The sequence below is a fragment of the Amphiprion ocellaris genome, chromosome 14, assembly GCF_022539595.1.
Source record: "Amphiprion ocellaris isolate individual 3 ecotype Okinawa chromosome 14, ASM2253959v1, whole genome shotgun sequence".
Taxonomy (NCBI): domain Eukaryota; kingdom Metazoa; phylum Chordata; class Actinopteri; family Pomacentridae; genus Amphiprion; species Amphiprion ocellaris.
Genome location: NC_072779.1, coordinates 10924023 through 10941349, shown reverse-complemented (window position 1 = coordinate 10941349; position 17327 = coordinate 10924023). Strand labels below are relative to the sequence as shown.

General features: G+C 40.7%; 1 protein-coding gene across 1 annotated transcript in view; it reads right to left on the bottom strand.

Moving 5' to 3' along the window:
- The window catches only part of frem2a (FRAS1 related extracellular matrix 2a), a 63032-nt gene that overhangs the window by 16135 nt on the left and 29570 nt on the right, over nt 1-17327 (bottom strand). Inside the window, exons 4-8 of the mRNA XM_023266376.3 lie at nt 14000-14230; nt 7896-8021; nt 6065-6316; nt 387-536; nt 81-290 (exon numbers count right to left, since the gene is read on the bottom strand). Of these exons, the coding sequence (XP_023122144.3) occupies nt 81-290; nt 387-536; nt 6065-6316; nt 7896-8021; nt 14000-14230 (969 nt within the window). The remainder of the gene's footprint in view (nt 1-80; nt 291-386; nt 537-6064; nt 6317-7895; nt 8022-13999; nt 14231-17327) is intronic.

Here is a 17327-nt window from a genome sequence, read left to right as displayed (position 1 = left end):
GAGGAAAAGTCACTTTATCATCAAATTCAGCGTGGTTCATCCCGTGGGGCACCTGAATGTCTGCAAATCCAATCACTTACAGTCAGATACTGAGTCATTGATGAAGACTGTGGCCTTTCCAGGTTCTCCCAGGATGCCGTTCATCGGCATACGCAGCACCAGCTCAAAGCTCTCGATCCCTTCCAGCTCCGGCTGCCCCAGATCATCCAGAATGGTGACCCTGAACGTCTGCATGCTGACACCAGGGGCGAAGTCCAGGTTATGACTGATGCCCACATAGTCGATACCAGCTGGAGGAAGGACAGAGAACGGCGATAAGGTGTTGAGAAGGATGATTCACGCTAAATTCAATCATTTATAATCAGTCAGAAGCAATAGGAGCTCACCTTCTGCAGAGACAGGCTCTGCTTTGCGAGAGCGAATGGTGACGGTCCCAGTCTTGGACAGATCAGTTCCCGTCCTCCACACTTTGACCTCCACATGTCCATCACTCTCATCCACATGATATTCCACCTCTCCAAAGTAAAACACTGGAGCTGGAGGGAAAAGAAAAAAAAAACATAAGTTGTAAGTTGTAAATCTTGTTTATTCTGCACCATAATAATTTCAGAGCCTCCTTCAGCCTGAGATCTCAGCCCATGACTGTGTTTGCTGATGCAGTTTCATTGTGTTTGACAACCTGCTGTTAATTTCCAGACATATCAAACACTCCTGGAGCCTTTCAGATCAGTGCACATTCGGCCTTCACTTCCTCCTGTTAGTTGCCCTAAAAACTCTACATGAAAATGCAGATTTACGCTCAAAATTGGGTTTAATGGAATTCAACCTCATGCGACCTACCAGGATAGCAAAACTTGTAATTAGTTAACTTACTTTTTTCGCTAGTGTTAATGCAATCTTTTCTCTTGATGAGTGCACCTGTGGTAACCTGGACTTGTCAACAGCCACCCGCAGTCTGGCAGGATTCATTTGTAAAGCCAGCAGCCGGACACAGAGGTCAAAAAGCGACAGCCCATTAGTCTGAAGTTAAACGGCAGGGAAGCATGACCTTTCAGCCTCTCCTGCCCTCTCACCCGACCTCATGGTTAATTGCAGTTGTTTCTTCTGACAGAGGAATTAAGTACTTTTAACAAATACGGATGCAGTTAGCAGTGAAAACAATGCTTTTCTTTCCGTGTGTGTGATTTTCTCTGACTGTGGAGTAGTGAGATAGTGAGACAGAGAGAAAGCGGCCCCCCAGACTGCTCAAAGGCTTGTTTGAACTGGCATTGTTTCCTGAGGCAGCAAAGTGGAGGCAGTCCAGTGTGTATTTGACAGCTTCATCTCTCACAAGCCCCCCTCCTGCCCCTTCCTCGAGTCAAAAAGAAAAAAAAACAACTGACAGAATAAAAGTGCTTCTGTCTCCATTTTAAGCTGCTACTCGTTCTCAGTTGGGTTCGTTTCTTATATTCTGTCATATAATCCAGAAATAGCACGTGTATTAGAATTTTTTTTTGTCTGTCACGATCAAACACTCAACAGTCCAGAGATACTATTTCCTGAATAGTACTTTACTGATATATGAACCTTCATATGTTATTTATACACTTATAACTGGGCCAGATAAATGAAGCTTAGCACAGCGTAGATAACTAAAAGACTGTAAAATTACAGTACTGCAGTTACATTTTGACTCGCATCTTGGCAAACTAAGTGGCAGCTCAGGGCAACAATATCCTGCAAGTATCATCACATATCAAGCGCAGCCTGTGCCCTCTCTCTCCATCTAAAGACTCGTTTCCTCGGTGCATCTGCTGTTCTCTTTTACCTGCTCCTCCTACACAGCAGGTTTCACCCAACAGATGTAGCGGTGGCTGGTTTGTAATGCAAATAGAATTTGTGTATTTTGCACCATGGCAGAGTATAAGAACACAGATTGTGTAGGTGGGAAAAACGCATGGACAGAAAAACCTCTGACCAGGTACACTGGTGAACACGGTGGGCACTTGTGTGTTGTTTTTTTTTTTTTTTTTGGTGGATGATTACAAGCTCTATGCAACTGCCTGCTTCAACAACAACAGCGGAAACATGTGGCACATCTGTAAGCACTATATGTAAGCGACCTGGCAAACATTCCTTTTATACTCGGAGAGGACGCTTCAGCTTGAATGCTAATATACACGTCTGCATTCACACGTCTCGACTGCACGCAACTCAACACCACGAGAGGGAGTTGAGTGATGACTGATGAATGAGAACTGCATCCTCTCCCCTGGGGGGCCACGCCTGTGGTTTAGCACTCTGAAGTATGTGTGAAGGCTGGCGAAGGTGTGAAGCCAAATTGTGGTAATTGCAACTGTGTGGGTGTCTGTAGCCATTTGTGTGTCTGTGCACCTTTAAATACAGTTTATAAAGCATTCTCAGCTGTGCTTTTGGGGCCCCCTGCTTTTGGAGAGAGGCCAGCTGATAGGACAAATCTGCCTGTAAATGCTACTTTGGACCCCAAGGCGCTTTACTTGATGTTATGAATTCCAGATTAGTGCTTGCGGTTAAAATTCATAAGGGAATATGGAACGGTTTGGCATATTTATGACATTTCTCTACTTCTGTATACAGGTCAGTTCTAGCTTTTCAGATTTTAACCTTGTTAACATGTCCATATGGTGTTTTTTGATATGCTAGAAATGCATTTTATGAGTGAAATAAGCAGTCTTTGACATGAATTTAACATTTTCACCTTGAAGCTACTGCTCCCAATGACATAATCATGTAGACAGGTTTCAGACATAAGGAACTGATGCCATCAACTTGCAGAGTGGGGCTTTCCAAATCACTGTTTTTCCTGAGAATCAGTTTCCGGTTAGAACATGTGCAGCTGAATTTCTGCAAAATTACAGTTTTAAACAGTTTTGAGCGCAGTCATAGGTGAGCTGGTGGGCTCCAGGTAAATTCAGGGACTTCATAGACTTGCACATTCTGAAGTGTAGAAATACATACAGTGTAAAAATACATCTCAGCCATTTTAAGGCAGGAAGGGATTATTTTCGTGGGAAACAAATTCTCTGAGAGACATGAGTGTTAAGCTGTATAATCAGTTACTAATGAGGGACTTTTACAATCCTCAAATGGAACTTGGATCACTTAAACACTACTCGTCTAAGATGCAGTGAGATTGCAAAACTTTTACTGGGTTATTTTGTCACTTGTTTTGCTACATGTTAATGTCCAAACTGTTGACACCTTTTGCTTTTTCCTGTCATTTTTGTAAATAAGTCTTACATATGTAAGAGAAGGCTAAATTACGGAGGAGAATAGAGTAAATGGGAGAGACGAGGCTTGTATGCTACCAGGTGCCCTATATTGACAACAGTTGAACCGACATCTCTCCTGTTCTAAATCCAACCTGCAATCCACCTCCTGCAGTGGAAAATAAATCCACTTCACCCCACAGCAAGGTCGTAAAAACTAGCCGGCAAAGCAGCCTCTTCGGTGTGACCAGCAGTAAGGTTGTCCGAATATTGAAATGAAGAACTGGGCTTCCAAGAAATACTCTGAGCTAATCTGCAATTCCACAAACTCAGCTGTGGCCATATGCACCCAACCGAAAAACCCGAGTGTCCTCTCTCCTTGGCAGCGTACAAGGAGATGACAACACTCAATTCCAGTCGAAGGGTGCAGCCATGCAGAGCACAACACTCAGGAAGACAGGTACTGTAGAGTTTAATCTGATAAAGTACTAAATCGAGCAGACATCCCTTGGCCTTTTTTTTTAGCTGAAGTGAGAGAAAGCACGAGCGAGAGAGAGAGAGAAGAAAGAAAGTGGTGGTGGTAGTAGAGAAATAGATGGAAGGAGAGCAGCAGACTGAACTTGACTCTGACCTGGGGGAAGGAAAAACAGGGCTAGAGAGAGCAACTAGCAGTCACAGTTAAGAGTTTCTCAAGTGCGTCTCTCACGATTTCACCTTTGATGCAGAATTTGAGTACTAACTGGGTGCCTGCATACACAGTCGCATGAACACAAATGCAAACGTGGGAACCTACGCCGTTGTATGTCTTGTTTCGTTATTTTCCTTGGCTATTTAAACTTGCTTTAAAGAGAAGGAGGCTGAAGTTTGACTGCTTGGGAGCAGGTATTAGAGCACTGTCAGGCACCGTATTATCCTCTGGGAGGCTAAAAATGACACATCATCTCTCACTGGAGCTGGGCTTTCACAAACACATTTCCATGCCTTTGAACTCGGCACCAAGACTGAAGTCTTCTGACAATTTACTAACAATCAGACAGTGTGTCATGTTTCTTGTTAACTAGCCCCCAGATGCCTAGGCACGCGCACACACAGTCAATTTGGCACAATTGTTTGTATCCCTAAATGAGCTCTCAGTTGTAAGTCGTCATTGTTTTATTTTTCCCACTCTGCAGTTTGTTAATAGCGTGATGAGTCCTCTCTGACACTATTGTTCCTGACACAAACAGTTCATGGGAAAAAAAAATGAAAGAGCGACTGAAAAGGAAGACGGAGAGCATTCTAAAGGGAAAGCATTCTGTGAAGTAAGACTTCATCTTTCTGAGATTTAATCATAACCTGGATATGAGTCCTACAAAAAAAAAGGTTTTCAGGCTTAAACTTTTATTGCTAACTTCCTTCTGTAGTTGACTATCTTGTTGCTCTGTTTAAAGATGTAATCTGTTTTCAGTGCAAGGTCAGAGCATGTGAGCGTTTTAACAAATTTGCTTATCTAAATTAAGGCTTTTAATTTAGCGCAGCTCCTTGCTCTGCTGAAGAGCATATGAAAAACTTTTTTTTTTCCTCTACAGTTATTTTATATGGCAAGAGAATGTAGGCACTCATTTCCAGCAAGACAATATGAAGAATAATAAGGTCAATTTTTGCTTATCACGGTAAGAGAACACTAAAATAGAAGGCACATTTGTGTTCATACTCACGGAGCATCACAGCCAGACAGCGGAAAAAAAATCATTTACACTTAGTTTAAATACATACAACATACATTTATTTGTTAATGCATCTTCTTTATCCTAAAATATTGGCTGCCACTGCAGTGCTCTAAGTCTGACAGTCTGCATTTGTCTAGTTAAAAGCCAAATGGCTGGATAAGCTTTAAGAGAGAGAGCCACAGTATGCATGAGGACAGAAAATACTTCCTTGAGACTCTCTTTATGGCCTTGATGAAATAAAGTCAAACTCTTTGATGCATTGCTGGTATTTGACCCAAATTTATTTCACCGACGCTCGCACATCTCTACGAGCAAGACAAAAAGCCCGATTTTTATTGCAACAATCCATATTACGGCATTTAGCAGAAAAAACCTTGAGCGGAGACATCAATCTGTCTCTATGAGTTCTATAAAGTAAATCAATGCAGAATAGGGAGATTGTGAAAAAGCCTGTCGATTGGAATAGCCATTTCCCAGCAGGCTTGTTGGTCCCCAGATCTTTTACACATTATTCTGTCTTTCAGAACATTCAATTTACATTGTACATATGTGGTGGCACTGGATGAAAGCAGACAAGGGACATGTGTGATAATGGAGTCCCACTGGACCCCCGATGTGACTGCAATTAAAAACTGTCAAAATAGCAGCAAGACAGGAGTTTGATTCAATCCGTCTGCTGCCGGTGCAGGGTCTCTGTCGGGGTGTTTCCAGAACTCTAATCCTACATGCCTCAACACCCACTAAGATTGTAAACAAGCTTAATTAAGAGAAATTCTGTGATATAAAGGCTCTGAGGACAATTTAAAAACACTAGAAATTCCAGCACTGTGAACTGACACCCACACATTGCGCTTAAACGTGCCTGAATGAGTGCAAATAAGCATATGCTGGTTAACGTGGAAGCCAAGCAGGAATAAATTAAATCCTTTCAATCTCTACACTGAGACCTTGTGCAACCTCTCTGATTCACAAACTGTTTAACTGGAATCATATTTTTCAAATTTTCTCCATAAATATATTAGAACTTGTGGAAAAGATAAGTGGAAATAGAAATATCGAGGCAATGAGTAAGTAAAGAAGGACAGGAATAAACAGTTAATTATCTCGTGACTTCCATGCATGCCTTACCATCATCCATATCCTCCAAGATGTTGACTTTGGTGGTGGGGTAGTGCATTCCCAGACGTCCCCCGACAGGCAGCGAGAGAGTGACATTGAAGCTCTCTTCGCCCTCGTACAGCGAATCGTCAATAATCACCACGCGACACTGCTTCTCCCTCTCACCCTTGTCAAAACGAAGGAGGCTGCTGTGCTCCTCCGGACGGGAGATGTAGTCCGAGTAAGACAGGACAGTGGTGGGAATAGTCCCCGAGGCAGAACCTTCAGGGGGATCAACAAGAGCAGAGGTGAGGACAATGACAGGTTTGAAGAGTTCGGGGCAAAATTAACCCCTTTCACCTTAGAGATCCCTCTACAGAAACCAGGATTTATCTGTTATAAAACACATCTTTTTTTTTAAAGCCTGCCAAGCATGGCACATTCACAGAAAAATGTGAGTTGCACTGCTATGACTAAACGGAAGCAGCATTTTTATGTTTTTATTTCTGTTGCAGCAAATTTGGTAGAGCTGTATTTGAGAATTTTTAGAACAGGTTGAATAACATGAGTGTCGCTGACTCATTGTTATAAGAATATTCTTTACTCACTGATTCACTGTATTGCTAAGCTAGAAGTAAAAATGTCGATTGTTTTCTGAAGATAAAATCAAACTTACTGAAGAAAACTTTTTTGCCAAATATTGCTCCGAAAACAACATTATATAACATTAGATACTGCAGCGCCTGATAGAAAAGCAATAAGGTATAAGTACAATACACTACTAAAACTTAAATTGGTAAACTAAAATATGGCAATTTTCAAGTCCAACTCTGGCTTGATGGCGGTAACACAATTTTCACGAGTGTCTCTAAAGCACAGGATTCAAGGTTGTTCATTTTAGCCTTTTTGGATGATTTTTCATCTTAGAATTTCAAGGTATTTGAGCCCTCTGTGCATAAAATGTCAAAGACAAGTGTTATTCTATGTACATTTTAACCTATGATGGACTGTGTGTAAAATAATACTTTCGTGTATATGTTCATATTTCACAAAATTTGGCATTAAAGATTATCACAATAAAGATTAAAAAATATTCAGGATTTGGTCACATCAAGTTATGATTAGCCATTCTAGCTTATTGATATTTAGCAGTAGTACCTTCAGTAGGTTCAGTAAGTTTCTGCAAGATGAGTTCAAGTTGTTGCCAAAATTGCTTTAAAAAACTCACTTCACACATTGTCAATCTCATCAACTGCAAAAAGTAATTAATAGTCAGTATGAATTATAACAAAGAAAGGAGGCTGATGTAGAGGACGCATGCAAGTTTGAATTAATTACTGCAAAACTTGACAAGCAGCTAAGTGTGATACTGCTGAGCTTATGGTGTCACGTGTAATTTGTGAAATGCAAATGTTGTGTGAACACTTCCAGTGGGCTGGCAGTGTTTTAAACAGGTTTCAGTGCTACTTTCAAACAGTATAGCAGATGTAACAAACACCCCACCCACACACGGATACATTAACATTACATTAAAACAATATGGATATCAGATTTAAATGCATACACTTTGAGCTAAATGTAAATAAAAGCGCATCCAGAACAAAACACTGAAACACACTTCACTCTCAGGTCTTTTATATATGCAGCATCCCTGAAAAACTGATTTTTAAAAAAATTTATTATGCCTCAAATCCGTTAATCATATACGTGAATACAGCGTATGTAGTTAGGAATTATTCAGGGAGCCTTAGATAATAACGTTCACCATCTGAATTGATCAGTCTCAGCAGCAAGGTGGCAGGCAGGCAGAGTACACTGAGGGTAAATGGGTTAGATGAGGTGAGAAAAGGCTAGTCCATACCCTGCTGTGTGTAGCAGACCACCATGAGCTCCTCGCTGATGTCTCCACTGCGGTGCACCGGGATGAAAAGCTCCCCAACATCTTCCTCTACTGAGTGGATCTGTTCAGGGAAGAATACAGTCGACTCTGTTTGGTGGAAAAGGGAAGAAAAAAAAGAGTCGAGGGAGTCAGAGGAGAAAAGAAAAGGGTAATGATATGTATAACAATCTGCAAAAATCCACAGTACATTAGGTCATCAAAGACTCATGCAGGTTTTTGTTCTGGCTCTGCATTAGCGAGCTGTAGCTGACATATTTTTCTTTTTTATCTACTGAAGTGGTGGTCCTGCAGCGCGCTTATTCATATTCAAAAATAACTCCTCCATCACAGTTTTTTGAATTTGATGCAACCAGAGGTGCTCTTCAAAGAGACCCCTCCGGAAGTTTTCTTACTGCCTCATGTGTCGCAGACAATTGCACATGCAGGCCTCTGAGTTCACCCTACTGAGCGAATCCGCTGGGAGCCTCACGCATCGACTCCGCCGTACACAAAGGGGTCAATCACCTCTCTCGTTTTTCTTCTTCCTCTCTTTCCCCGACTCCTCTTCTGGTCTCTGACAGGAGTTTAGTGATTGAGAGAGCGACTTAGAGGCAGTGAGAGCACCATCTATCAAAGCGCAGAACTTACTGGCATTATAGAAACAATAAATGTTGAAGCTATTTTCAAGAGATGCGCTGGGACCAATAAAAATACTAACAGAGTGGACTAAGTTTCAGCTCGTCCCAGTTCCCCTTGCGGGCTCGTTCCCCCCCCCCCAACAACTCGCTGAGAGAATGAACGAGTGAATAATGGGGATTTAAAGGAAAATAAACACTTGTGGATTTGCAACAAGAACCTCAATTAAAATGGCAAGCGCTGGAGCGTAAAAGAAACAGCAGAAACCGATTTATATTTGATTCAACGCCCGGAGGAAAAAGAGATCAACACCTGAGATGGTATGAAGTCATCAACAAAAGACAATCTTACACACAGCGGGAGATCAAACATTTCTCTTCTCTCACGACAACTCCTGCTAAATTGTTCTTTCTCCTCTCAATCTTCTTCGCTCTCCACCATCCCGCCTTTCTGCCACTGCCCACAATCTGTCGCTCCTCAGTGGGATACAGTAAGTCATAGCAGGAGACCCAGGTCCACTGCTTACCTATTCCACACAACACACACACACACGATGCTACACAATGATTTTCCCTCCTCTCTCTCCCCTCATATACCACACGCTCCATCACCTCTCAGTTCTTTCACATTTCACCTCATTTCTCCACTTCTTGCCTCTAAATCCACCCAAGATTTAGAAAAGCAAATTTCCAGCCAACTGGGTCAAGTTCACCTCCTGCAGGAAAACACTCAGTCATTTTAAAACATTCATGGGGAGACAAAAACTCAACAGAGAGAAAAAAACACATGCTTTTATGCAGGGTGTTAAGATAGTGGATGCTTGCACCTGATCCTGCTATTGGATTGCCAAAAAAACCAAAACAAAATAGGAAGTCTGTCTGGCTTTTATTGCTACGTCGAGAACTTCTCCATTATTGATCATTTCATGAATATTTTATGGATGCAGGAAGATGTGCTTTGTTGCTACTGTCTCGTCATGATAGTCGCGCATTTTAATCATTATCAGCTTGTAATGGTAGTTATATGCAAAACGAAACCGTATATGTAAAACATATCAGCCACTGGAGACATTTGATGGGACTATGTAAGTAAAGCACAGCAACATGTCACTGTTTAAAGCAGGAACAACCTCAATAGATGCATTTCCTTGTTTGATGTTTCCTGTATTAGTCAAGAGATGAAACTAACAGAAACAAAGCTCTTTAAATTGTAACAAAATGTGCCTGACTGCAGTTGACCTTGTGGTTCCAGATCAAAAAAAAAAAAAAAAAACACAAGAGAGAAAGCAGTTCTTCATCATTTAGTGGAATAAACTTGGTGCAAAATGCAGTCGGGTAAAAGCGCTACTGATACATAGTGTCCTTGCTGTAGAGGAAGCGAGAAAGATATCACCAACTGTGGCAAGATGCTGCTGCTTGCAGCATACAGTCAAACAGCAGGCTGCCACCTTCATCTTTCGTCAGCACTGTGCATGGATTATATATGAAAGAAAGTCATAAAGTTTTGCAGAGGGAAAGCTCGGCTGTTACATGGAGAGACCACGGGCAAATGCGCTACAGGATAAGCCCAATCCTCTGTTAATCAAAGTGGCTGAATCAAAGGGTGGTAGAAAGTATGCATTCTTACAGCTAAAAGAAACTCAAACCAATATAAAATAGCTCCAGGCGTTTGTGGAGACAAACAGAGACTGTCCTTGCTGTTAGAACTACTTGTTATGCTCTCCTTAATTTTTCGAGCACTTTCAGCTAAAGCTCTGCGATCCTCTCTCCTCCTTATAAAGCTGATATTAGCCGAGCCGCCGCGTCCTCCAGAGAGGGAATCTCCAGGCTATCCAGAGGACCAGACAAAGCCAGTTTTCATCATTAGACAAAGAAGCTGGAGTACAGCTAACGCCACAGGCATAGCTAAAGCTTCACTGGTCCATTAGAGTAGAGAGTGGCACATCTCTGTCACATTAGACAGTCCCTGGAGACAATAGAAAACAAACCAGACCCTGCCCTCCTCACACACAACATAATTAACCCACAGGGGAGGATAGAATGAGGAGGGAAAAACGTGGTGAGGAGGGGTGGGTGGAGAGACACTGAAAGACAGAGAACAAGAAGACAAATGAGAGAGCAACTGTTGTGTGTCACTATAATCGAAGCTTCAGTGTTTCCATCTTTGTTGCGCATATATAATTACTTAAAAGTTGCACTGAACAAGGGGGAGGTAATGCATACAAAAAGAAAAAAAGGAAAAAGCTGAATGTAAAAGCCAAAGAAGAGCAAATCTAGCCTTGATGGAGCAGAGCAGCCCCGTTCGTCACACTACTCAATATTCCATTAACATTTCAATTTGCAGGAAAAGACACAAAGAGCTAGGAGAGTGAAAATGGTAGATTATAAACTATTTAAGGGATAAAGTGAAAGACTGATGTTCTGTGTGTGTGCGCATGTGTAATTAAGCTGTATTTTGTGTGTGTGTGCGTGTGTGTGTGTGTGTGTGTGTGTGTGTGTGTGTGTGTGTGTGTGTGTGTGTGTGTGTGTGTGTGTGTGTGTATGTGTGAGCTTTTGGGTTTCCAGAAGTAAACATCATGTTCAGTATTTCTGGTGAGCATGAAAAAAACATTACATCAATGAAAGAAAAACAAACATCATCTGTATAGCAAACTCCTACTGGCTATCATGTTAAAACTGTTTCTCTCTTTCTTGCCTGAAGGCAGATTTGACAAGACTCTGTATCTACGGTAGACAATGTTTATATTGACAAGTCTTCATTCGGGGGGGGGGGGGGGGGGGGGGGGGGGGGTGATATACAGTAAAAAAGGATGTGTGTTTTTCATTGTTTTGCAGAATAATTGAGTAGCAGTGGGGATTTTGTGCGACACCTTTCAGAAACATAATTGCATCTGTAATTATATTTGTCTTTCCAGGTTGGCAAAGCATTGTAAAACTTGAAATTGGATTTATACTAAAATAAACTAATTTTTACAATGAAAAAAACATAAATATGTTCTTAATCCAATACAATTCTCTCACTATAATTAAAAATAAAAGCCAGCAGTTAAGATTTACTACATTAAAGCTACAGTAAAAGCTCCCATGCATTTACTACGTCTTTCGTTACCTTTTATTTTTTTCAATACCTCCAATGTCAACCTTGATTTTTGATGGCAGACTCAATCCTCCTCAGCATGCAGGGTAGCAGAGTTGCACAAATTTCTAGAGAGGTGTTCTGCCGTTCTTCAGAGACATTTTTTTTTCTCTCCGCTGCTCTTTGCTGGAGGGGTTGTGTTACTCTACCTTTCTATTTAAAATAGCTCAAAGGTGTCAAGTTCAAGTCAGGCAACATACCTGGCCAGGTCATAGGTTTCACTTTATTCTTCTTTAGATACTCTTGTGTGATTTTGGCAGCGTGCTTTGGATCGTTATTAATCTGGAATATTTCATTTTCTGCGCCAAGCTTCCGCAGACTGGGAGTCATCGTGTCAGCCAGTATTTTGGTAGTTCCACAGATATTCATGGCACCATCTATAAACGTTGTCTCGCCAGCATCTCTTGCATTCCTGCAGCCCCCTATCATCACACTTCCACCTCACCCTGCTTTGCTTTGCTGATCTAAGTCTCAAAGAATGTACTTCCAATATTCATCAGGTTTCTTTTCATGCTCTTTTGAAAAGTTTAATCTCGCAGATTTGTGCCGAACAACAAGTTATGGGTTTTATTTGCATTTTTAGACACCATTGAGGTTTATATTATCATGCAATGTCCTTCATAGCATTTAAGCTGTTACAGAAACTCCATTGATAACCTCTGCGCCAAGTCGGAAGCAGTTTCCCGTCTGTTTTTCAGAGCCGGATTATGCAAGTAGCCATGGAGTCAATAGATGAGTAAGGCCACTGCAGCTCCGATTGAAGGTATGCCTCATTTTGTACCTCCTGACTACTGTAACTGTGCTTTAACTAATTTTTAGTTGGTTACTGATCTTATGGTATCCTTTCCTATCTTTGTGAAGTCTTACTGTCACATTCTACGAGCAGTTCTTTTCCACGTGGAACCATGATGCAGACATCCAGATGGGTACACTCCATCGGCATCAAATTCAGAAAGTTCAGATCATTTTACAACCATGTTCATGCAATAAGGCTAACTGGAAATCACAGGTGTACTGAGTTTAGTTTCAGTGATCATAGGTTTTTGAGTATTTGTGTCAGTGATAACAGATGTTTTCACTTTTGTGGGCCCTGTATTTTCAGTATAGTCGAGTTAGCTCGATATTCAAACGCTTGGACAGGTTTTGGTCTGGGTTTAAAACCGGTTTTGGACTTGATTTTAGACTAGTTTAAGACTGGTTTTAGAGTCAGTCAGTAATCCAGAATGACTCTATGATGCTGAGATGATTTGCTGATTTGACTTTTTGGTTTTGATTATTCATATAAGAAAATACTCTGTCAACTTAGAATTAATGCAATCTTTAAAAGGTGCTAGAATATTGAATCATTTGATATTAAAGTGATGTTTGTACAGTGGTGTGCTTGTTTCCATTGCATGCTGCATAATATAATTTTGTTGGTACAAAGTTGTCAGTCAAGTGTCAAACTTTCAGCAAATGTCACCTTTTAATACACATCTGAATTCCATATAAATAAATTGTTTCATCCAGGACAGAAATTCAGACTGGTGTTTTGTTTTGTATTCTTCTGACATGCAGTTACATATGGTTCAGAAAATATCACAAACTAACTTTTGTATTATCAATGTTTTTGTTAATGTGAGCTCAAAGATAGGGACTTCCAATGATGGCTTCAGTTTTTCTTTCATATTTCAACTGAACCATTATCAGGGACGATTTGATCTACTTGTCCAGTTTGGTTGAACAGTGAAAATTTCAGGGTTCTATCTTTAATAGTTCCTGAGATATTGTCATTCAAACATAGCTTCAAGTTGCAATGTGCGGAAAAATGTGCTGAAAGCAGGTCGACAGGCAATTATTCAATCTTTTTTTAATTTTGGAAAGTATCACAAAAACCAAGCTAAAAATTTTACAGATATCTCTATAAATATTCATATTTTATACTATAAAAAGTTCTGGCAAATCAAAGATGGCAAAGCAAAAACTATTCTAAAAAAAATGATATGTAATGGGACGAAAGGTTGCAACTGTTAAAAGCAGGGTCAAAACTTACAATGCTAATATCCAGCTTAATCTATAACATAACATCATAACATATTCATTGATAATTTTTTTGTCAACAAATTAAATATTAAATAAAGCAGATCCATGTCAGATACATGTAGCAATGTGAAGTGTACATTTGCTTCCAAAATGCAAAAGTCTTAGACACCAGAATAACTACTATTATTAGATGTTAAGTAGGTTAAATCCTTTTCTAACAGTGACTGTCACCACTTAAAGTTTCCGTGTATGAGCTGAATGTAGGATTTAATGTGTGCATGAGCAGTACTAACCATCACTGGGATCCAGGATCTCTACTGTTGCTGTGACCGGGAACTCCATCACTCCCATCACCGGCTCCGACAGCAAAATCTGGAAGGTCTCCGCCTGCTCGTACTTCCCATCCGTCAGGATCCGAACACGCCATGTGGCTCCGGTTTGTCCTGGGTTGAACTGGACCTGCCTCTGAGACTTACCCTTGAAGTCCTCCTCCTTCTTCGCACTTCCATCCTGGGTGCCAATGCCTGAGAGGAAAAGGAAAAGAGTCAGGCACATGAGTTTAAAAAAAAAAGAAAGAAAGAAAAAGGAATGGAGACAAAACAAAGAAAATGACCATGAAAGGGTGACAGCAAGGAAAGGGAAACAGATGAAAAGCAGATTAGATATTCACACCCTTTAATGTTGTTCAGAGTGGTGAGAAAAAGAGTGTCGGGTCTATTTTTCTTCACTGATCACTCATAGAGCCTCAGGAATGTGTGAAATGAATTTGTGACTGAAGCATTTAAATAAGCATATTCTTTCTTACTGAGATGGATTAGCTACCACAGTTGTTTCCCAGGGGTTAGGTGTGCATGCACAAGTGTGTGCATATTTGTGTGGGCGATGCATCCTTTTTCTCTTCAAATGTCTCCTATTTCATTTATAATGGGTCTTTCAAGTGAATCCACTTCACAGCGATCCATCTAACATTCATGTTCAGTCGATACACCTTCAAAGGTACAGAACCTACTGGTACCAGTGGGTTTCACATTAAACACAAATCAAGGAACTCAGGTGGCGCAAGACATAAAATAATGTATTACATTTGGAAATATTGCTGTTCATATTCCTTTGTCTATATTCATTCTGCCTCATGAGAATGAGGTGAGCAGAGCCACGCCATGCTGATGTATGTGCCCGCACATGAAAAGGATTTGTTTTCTTTTTCAGACACTCAAACGGCTGCACAAACAGAGAAAAAAGAAGGTGCCAAACATATGCAAATGAGTTTGGATACATTAGAAGATACACACAGCGCGATCTGAGAGGTGAGTATTGTATGCAAAATTTAGGCCAAAAACAAAAACAAATGCAGAAATCCGAACTTACGCAGTCCCACTTATTCGTGTTACTGGTCCTTCGGTGATTCTATTCATTCCCAAATCCATATTATTGTAATGTTTTGTGTTTCTGGGTTCATTTTCTTGTCGTTTTGCTTGTTGCCAAAAACACCGACAGTCCAGCAAATATTGCTCTCCAGGCTCAGTGTTTTTGATGAATTGTAATGAATGACAAATTTTAAAAAAAACAAAAAAAAAAAAACAATTCTTACAGTGTTGATCAGGTCAGCTGAACATAATGCAATACTCTCTTATCTCACATTTAATCTAATTTGTAGCCAGCAACACAGCACGGTGCAGCAAGACATTCCACCTTCACTATTTCTCTGCTTTTCCTCAGCAGGAAAAGCGCAAAGATGCTCTTATTACTCAGTGCAGCTGAACTAATACAACATGAAAAAATTTGCCTTCTCTGGGGGCTGTTGAAAGTCTTTCTGGAAAATCCAACACATGACTAATGGAAGCTCAGTCAGGATAAGTCTTTCTTGGTTCACTTGTTCACTCGCTTAGTGGCCCGATTGGCTCAACCTAAGTCGTGTTTCTTGTAATAATGTAGAGAAATGTTGACCAAAGGGGGCTGGGACAAGTGTTAACATGTGAAATGTGAATTACAATACAATTAAAATACTATCAGGAAATAATTGCATGGTTGCATTTAACCTCAAAGCAACATCAGCACTGTAGTGTGTGCAATGGACACAGGATCTCTGGGGATCTCTGGGGTCTTATGGGTTGTAAGGTGGGACTGGGTTGGGCTTGCTCCGGTACATCTTTTGGATGTACAATCGAATTGGGATCTGGGGAGTTTGGAGTCCGGGTCAATGCCTTTGGCAGTTAAGTCGTGTTCTTTGAGTCCTTCCTGTGCAGTTTTTGACATGCAATATTGTCCTACTGGGGACTGGGGATAAGTGTCCCTGATCTGGAACAATGTTAGTAAAGTAGCATCCACATGAAAACTAGCATCCAAAGCTTCGAGCAGAACACCGAGACTTTCATGGTTCTGTTGTTCTCTTGCTAATTGGCCTGATCCACTCAACTTGGGTTGTGTTTCTCGTAATAATATAAGGAAATGCTGACCAAAGGTGGTGGGTACAAATGTTAACATACAAAACATGAATTACAATACAATTAAAATGCTGTCATGAAATAACTGCATTGTCCGTAACAAGTGGTTGCATTTAACATCCATCAGCATCAGTACTGGTGCGTACAATGGACACAGCATCTCTGGGGGATCATTTGGGCCTTGTGGGTTGCTCAGTGGGGCATCTGTGCATTGGGTTTGGTCCAGTGCATCTTTTGGATGCACAATTGTATTTGGATCTGGAGAGTTTGGGTCATAGCCTTGGGCACTTGATCATGTTCTTTTGTTTTTCCTGGCCAGTTTTTGACAAGCACATTGTTCTACTGGGGACTGTGGATAAGTGTCCTTGGTCTGGAACAATGTTTAGATGGTAAAATAGCATCCACATGATGGAAACTAGCATCCAAAGCTTCCCAGCACAACAATGAATGCAATGAGATGACCAATGTTGCACAGCTCACCTGCCAATGGGTTTAATGTTGCAGCTGATTGGTGCACTGGCATAAACTCAAGTCCTCTTTGACAAGTTTAACAGATGTTTCCACATATGTGAGAACTTTTCCAGTTAAGATTTAAATTACTCTCTATGAAGCACACATGCTGAATACATGTCATGGATTTTGATGTTTTCTATCACTGTTTAGATATGTTGCTGTGAACCAGAGCTTTGGTTGGACAAAAACACTGTGTGGTGTTGAATACACTGATATTAGTTTCAGCATCATTAAAAGGAAGAAGAGCATCTGACTAAACTGAAGTGACATTTACATACTGGTTAATGTTTGAGGACAAGCAGCCGCTCAGCTATGTCACCTTCTAATGTTGCCAGTAAAAGTTCGTCTGGCAGCTTTTTAGCAAGTTAAGGTGCAAGAAGTGTGCTCATGTTTGTAAGTTAAGTGAGAATAGGGATTTCAGCAGGAAAGCTAACATTGGCTGATTTTCAGAGCCTGTAGCTCTTGTGTTGTGCAGCAGGCTGCTGTCTGGCTCAGTGTGACCGTCTGCTCTGCGTAGAACAGAAAGCTGTTAATGGTATTTCATCAATTTAAACAAAAACTAGCTGGCACCAGCATTAAACCTAATAATGTAAAAAATAAATCTCTCCCTTCTGTTTTTTTTTTCTTCTCTACAGGACAAATCACTACAAATCAAACATACAAA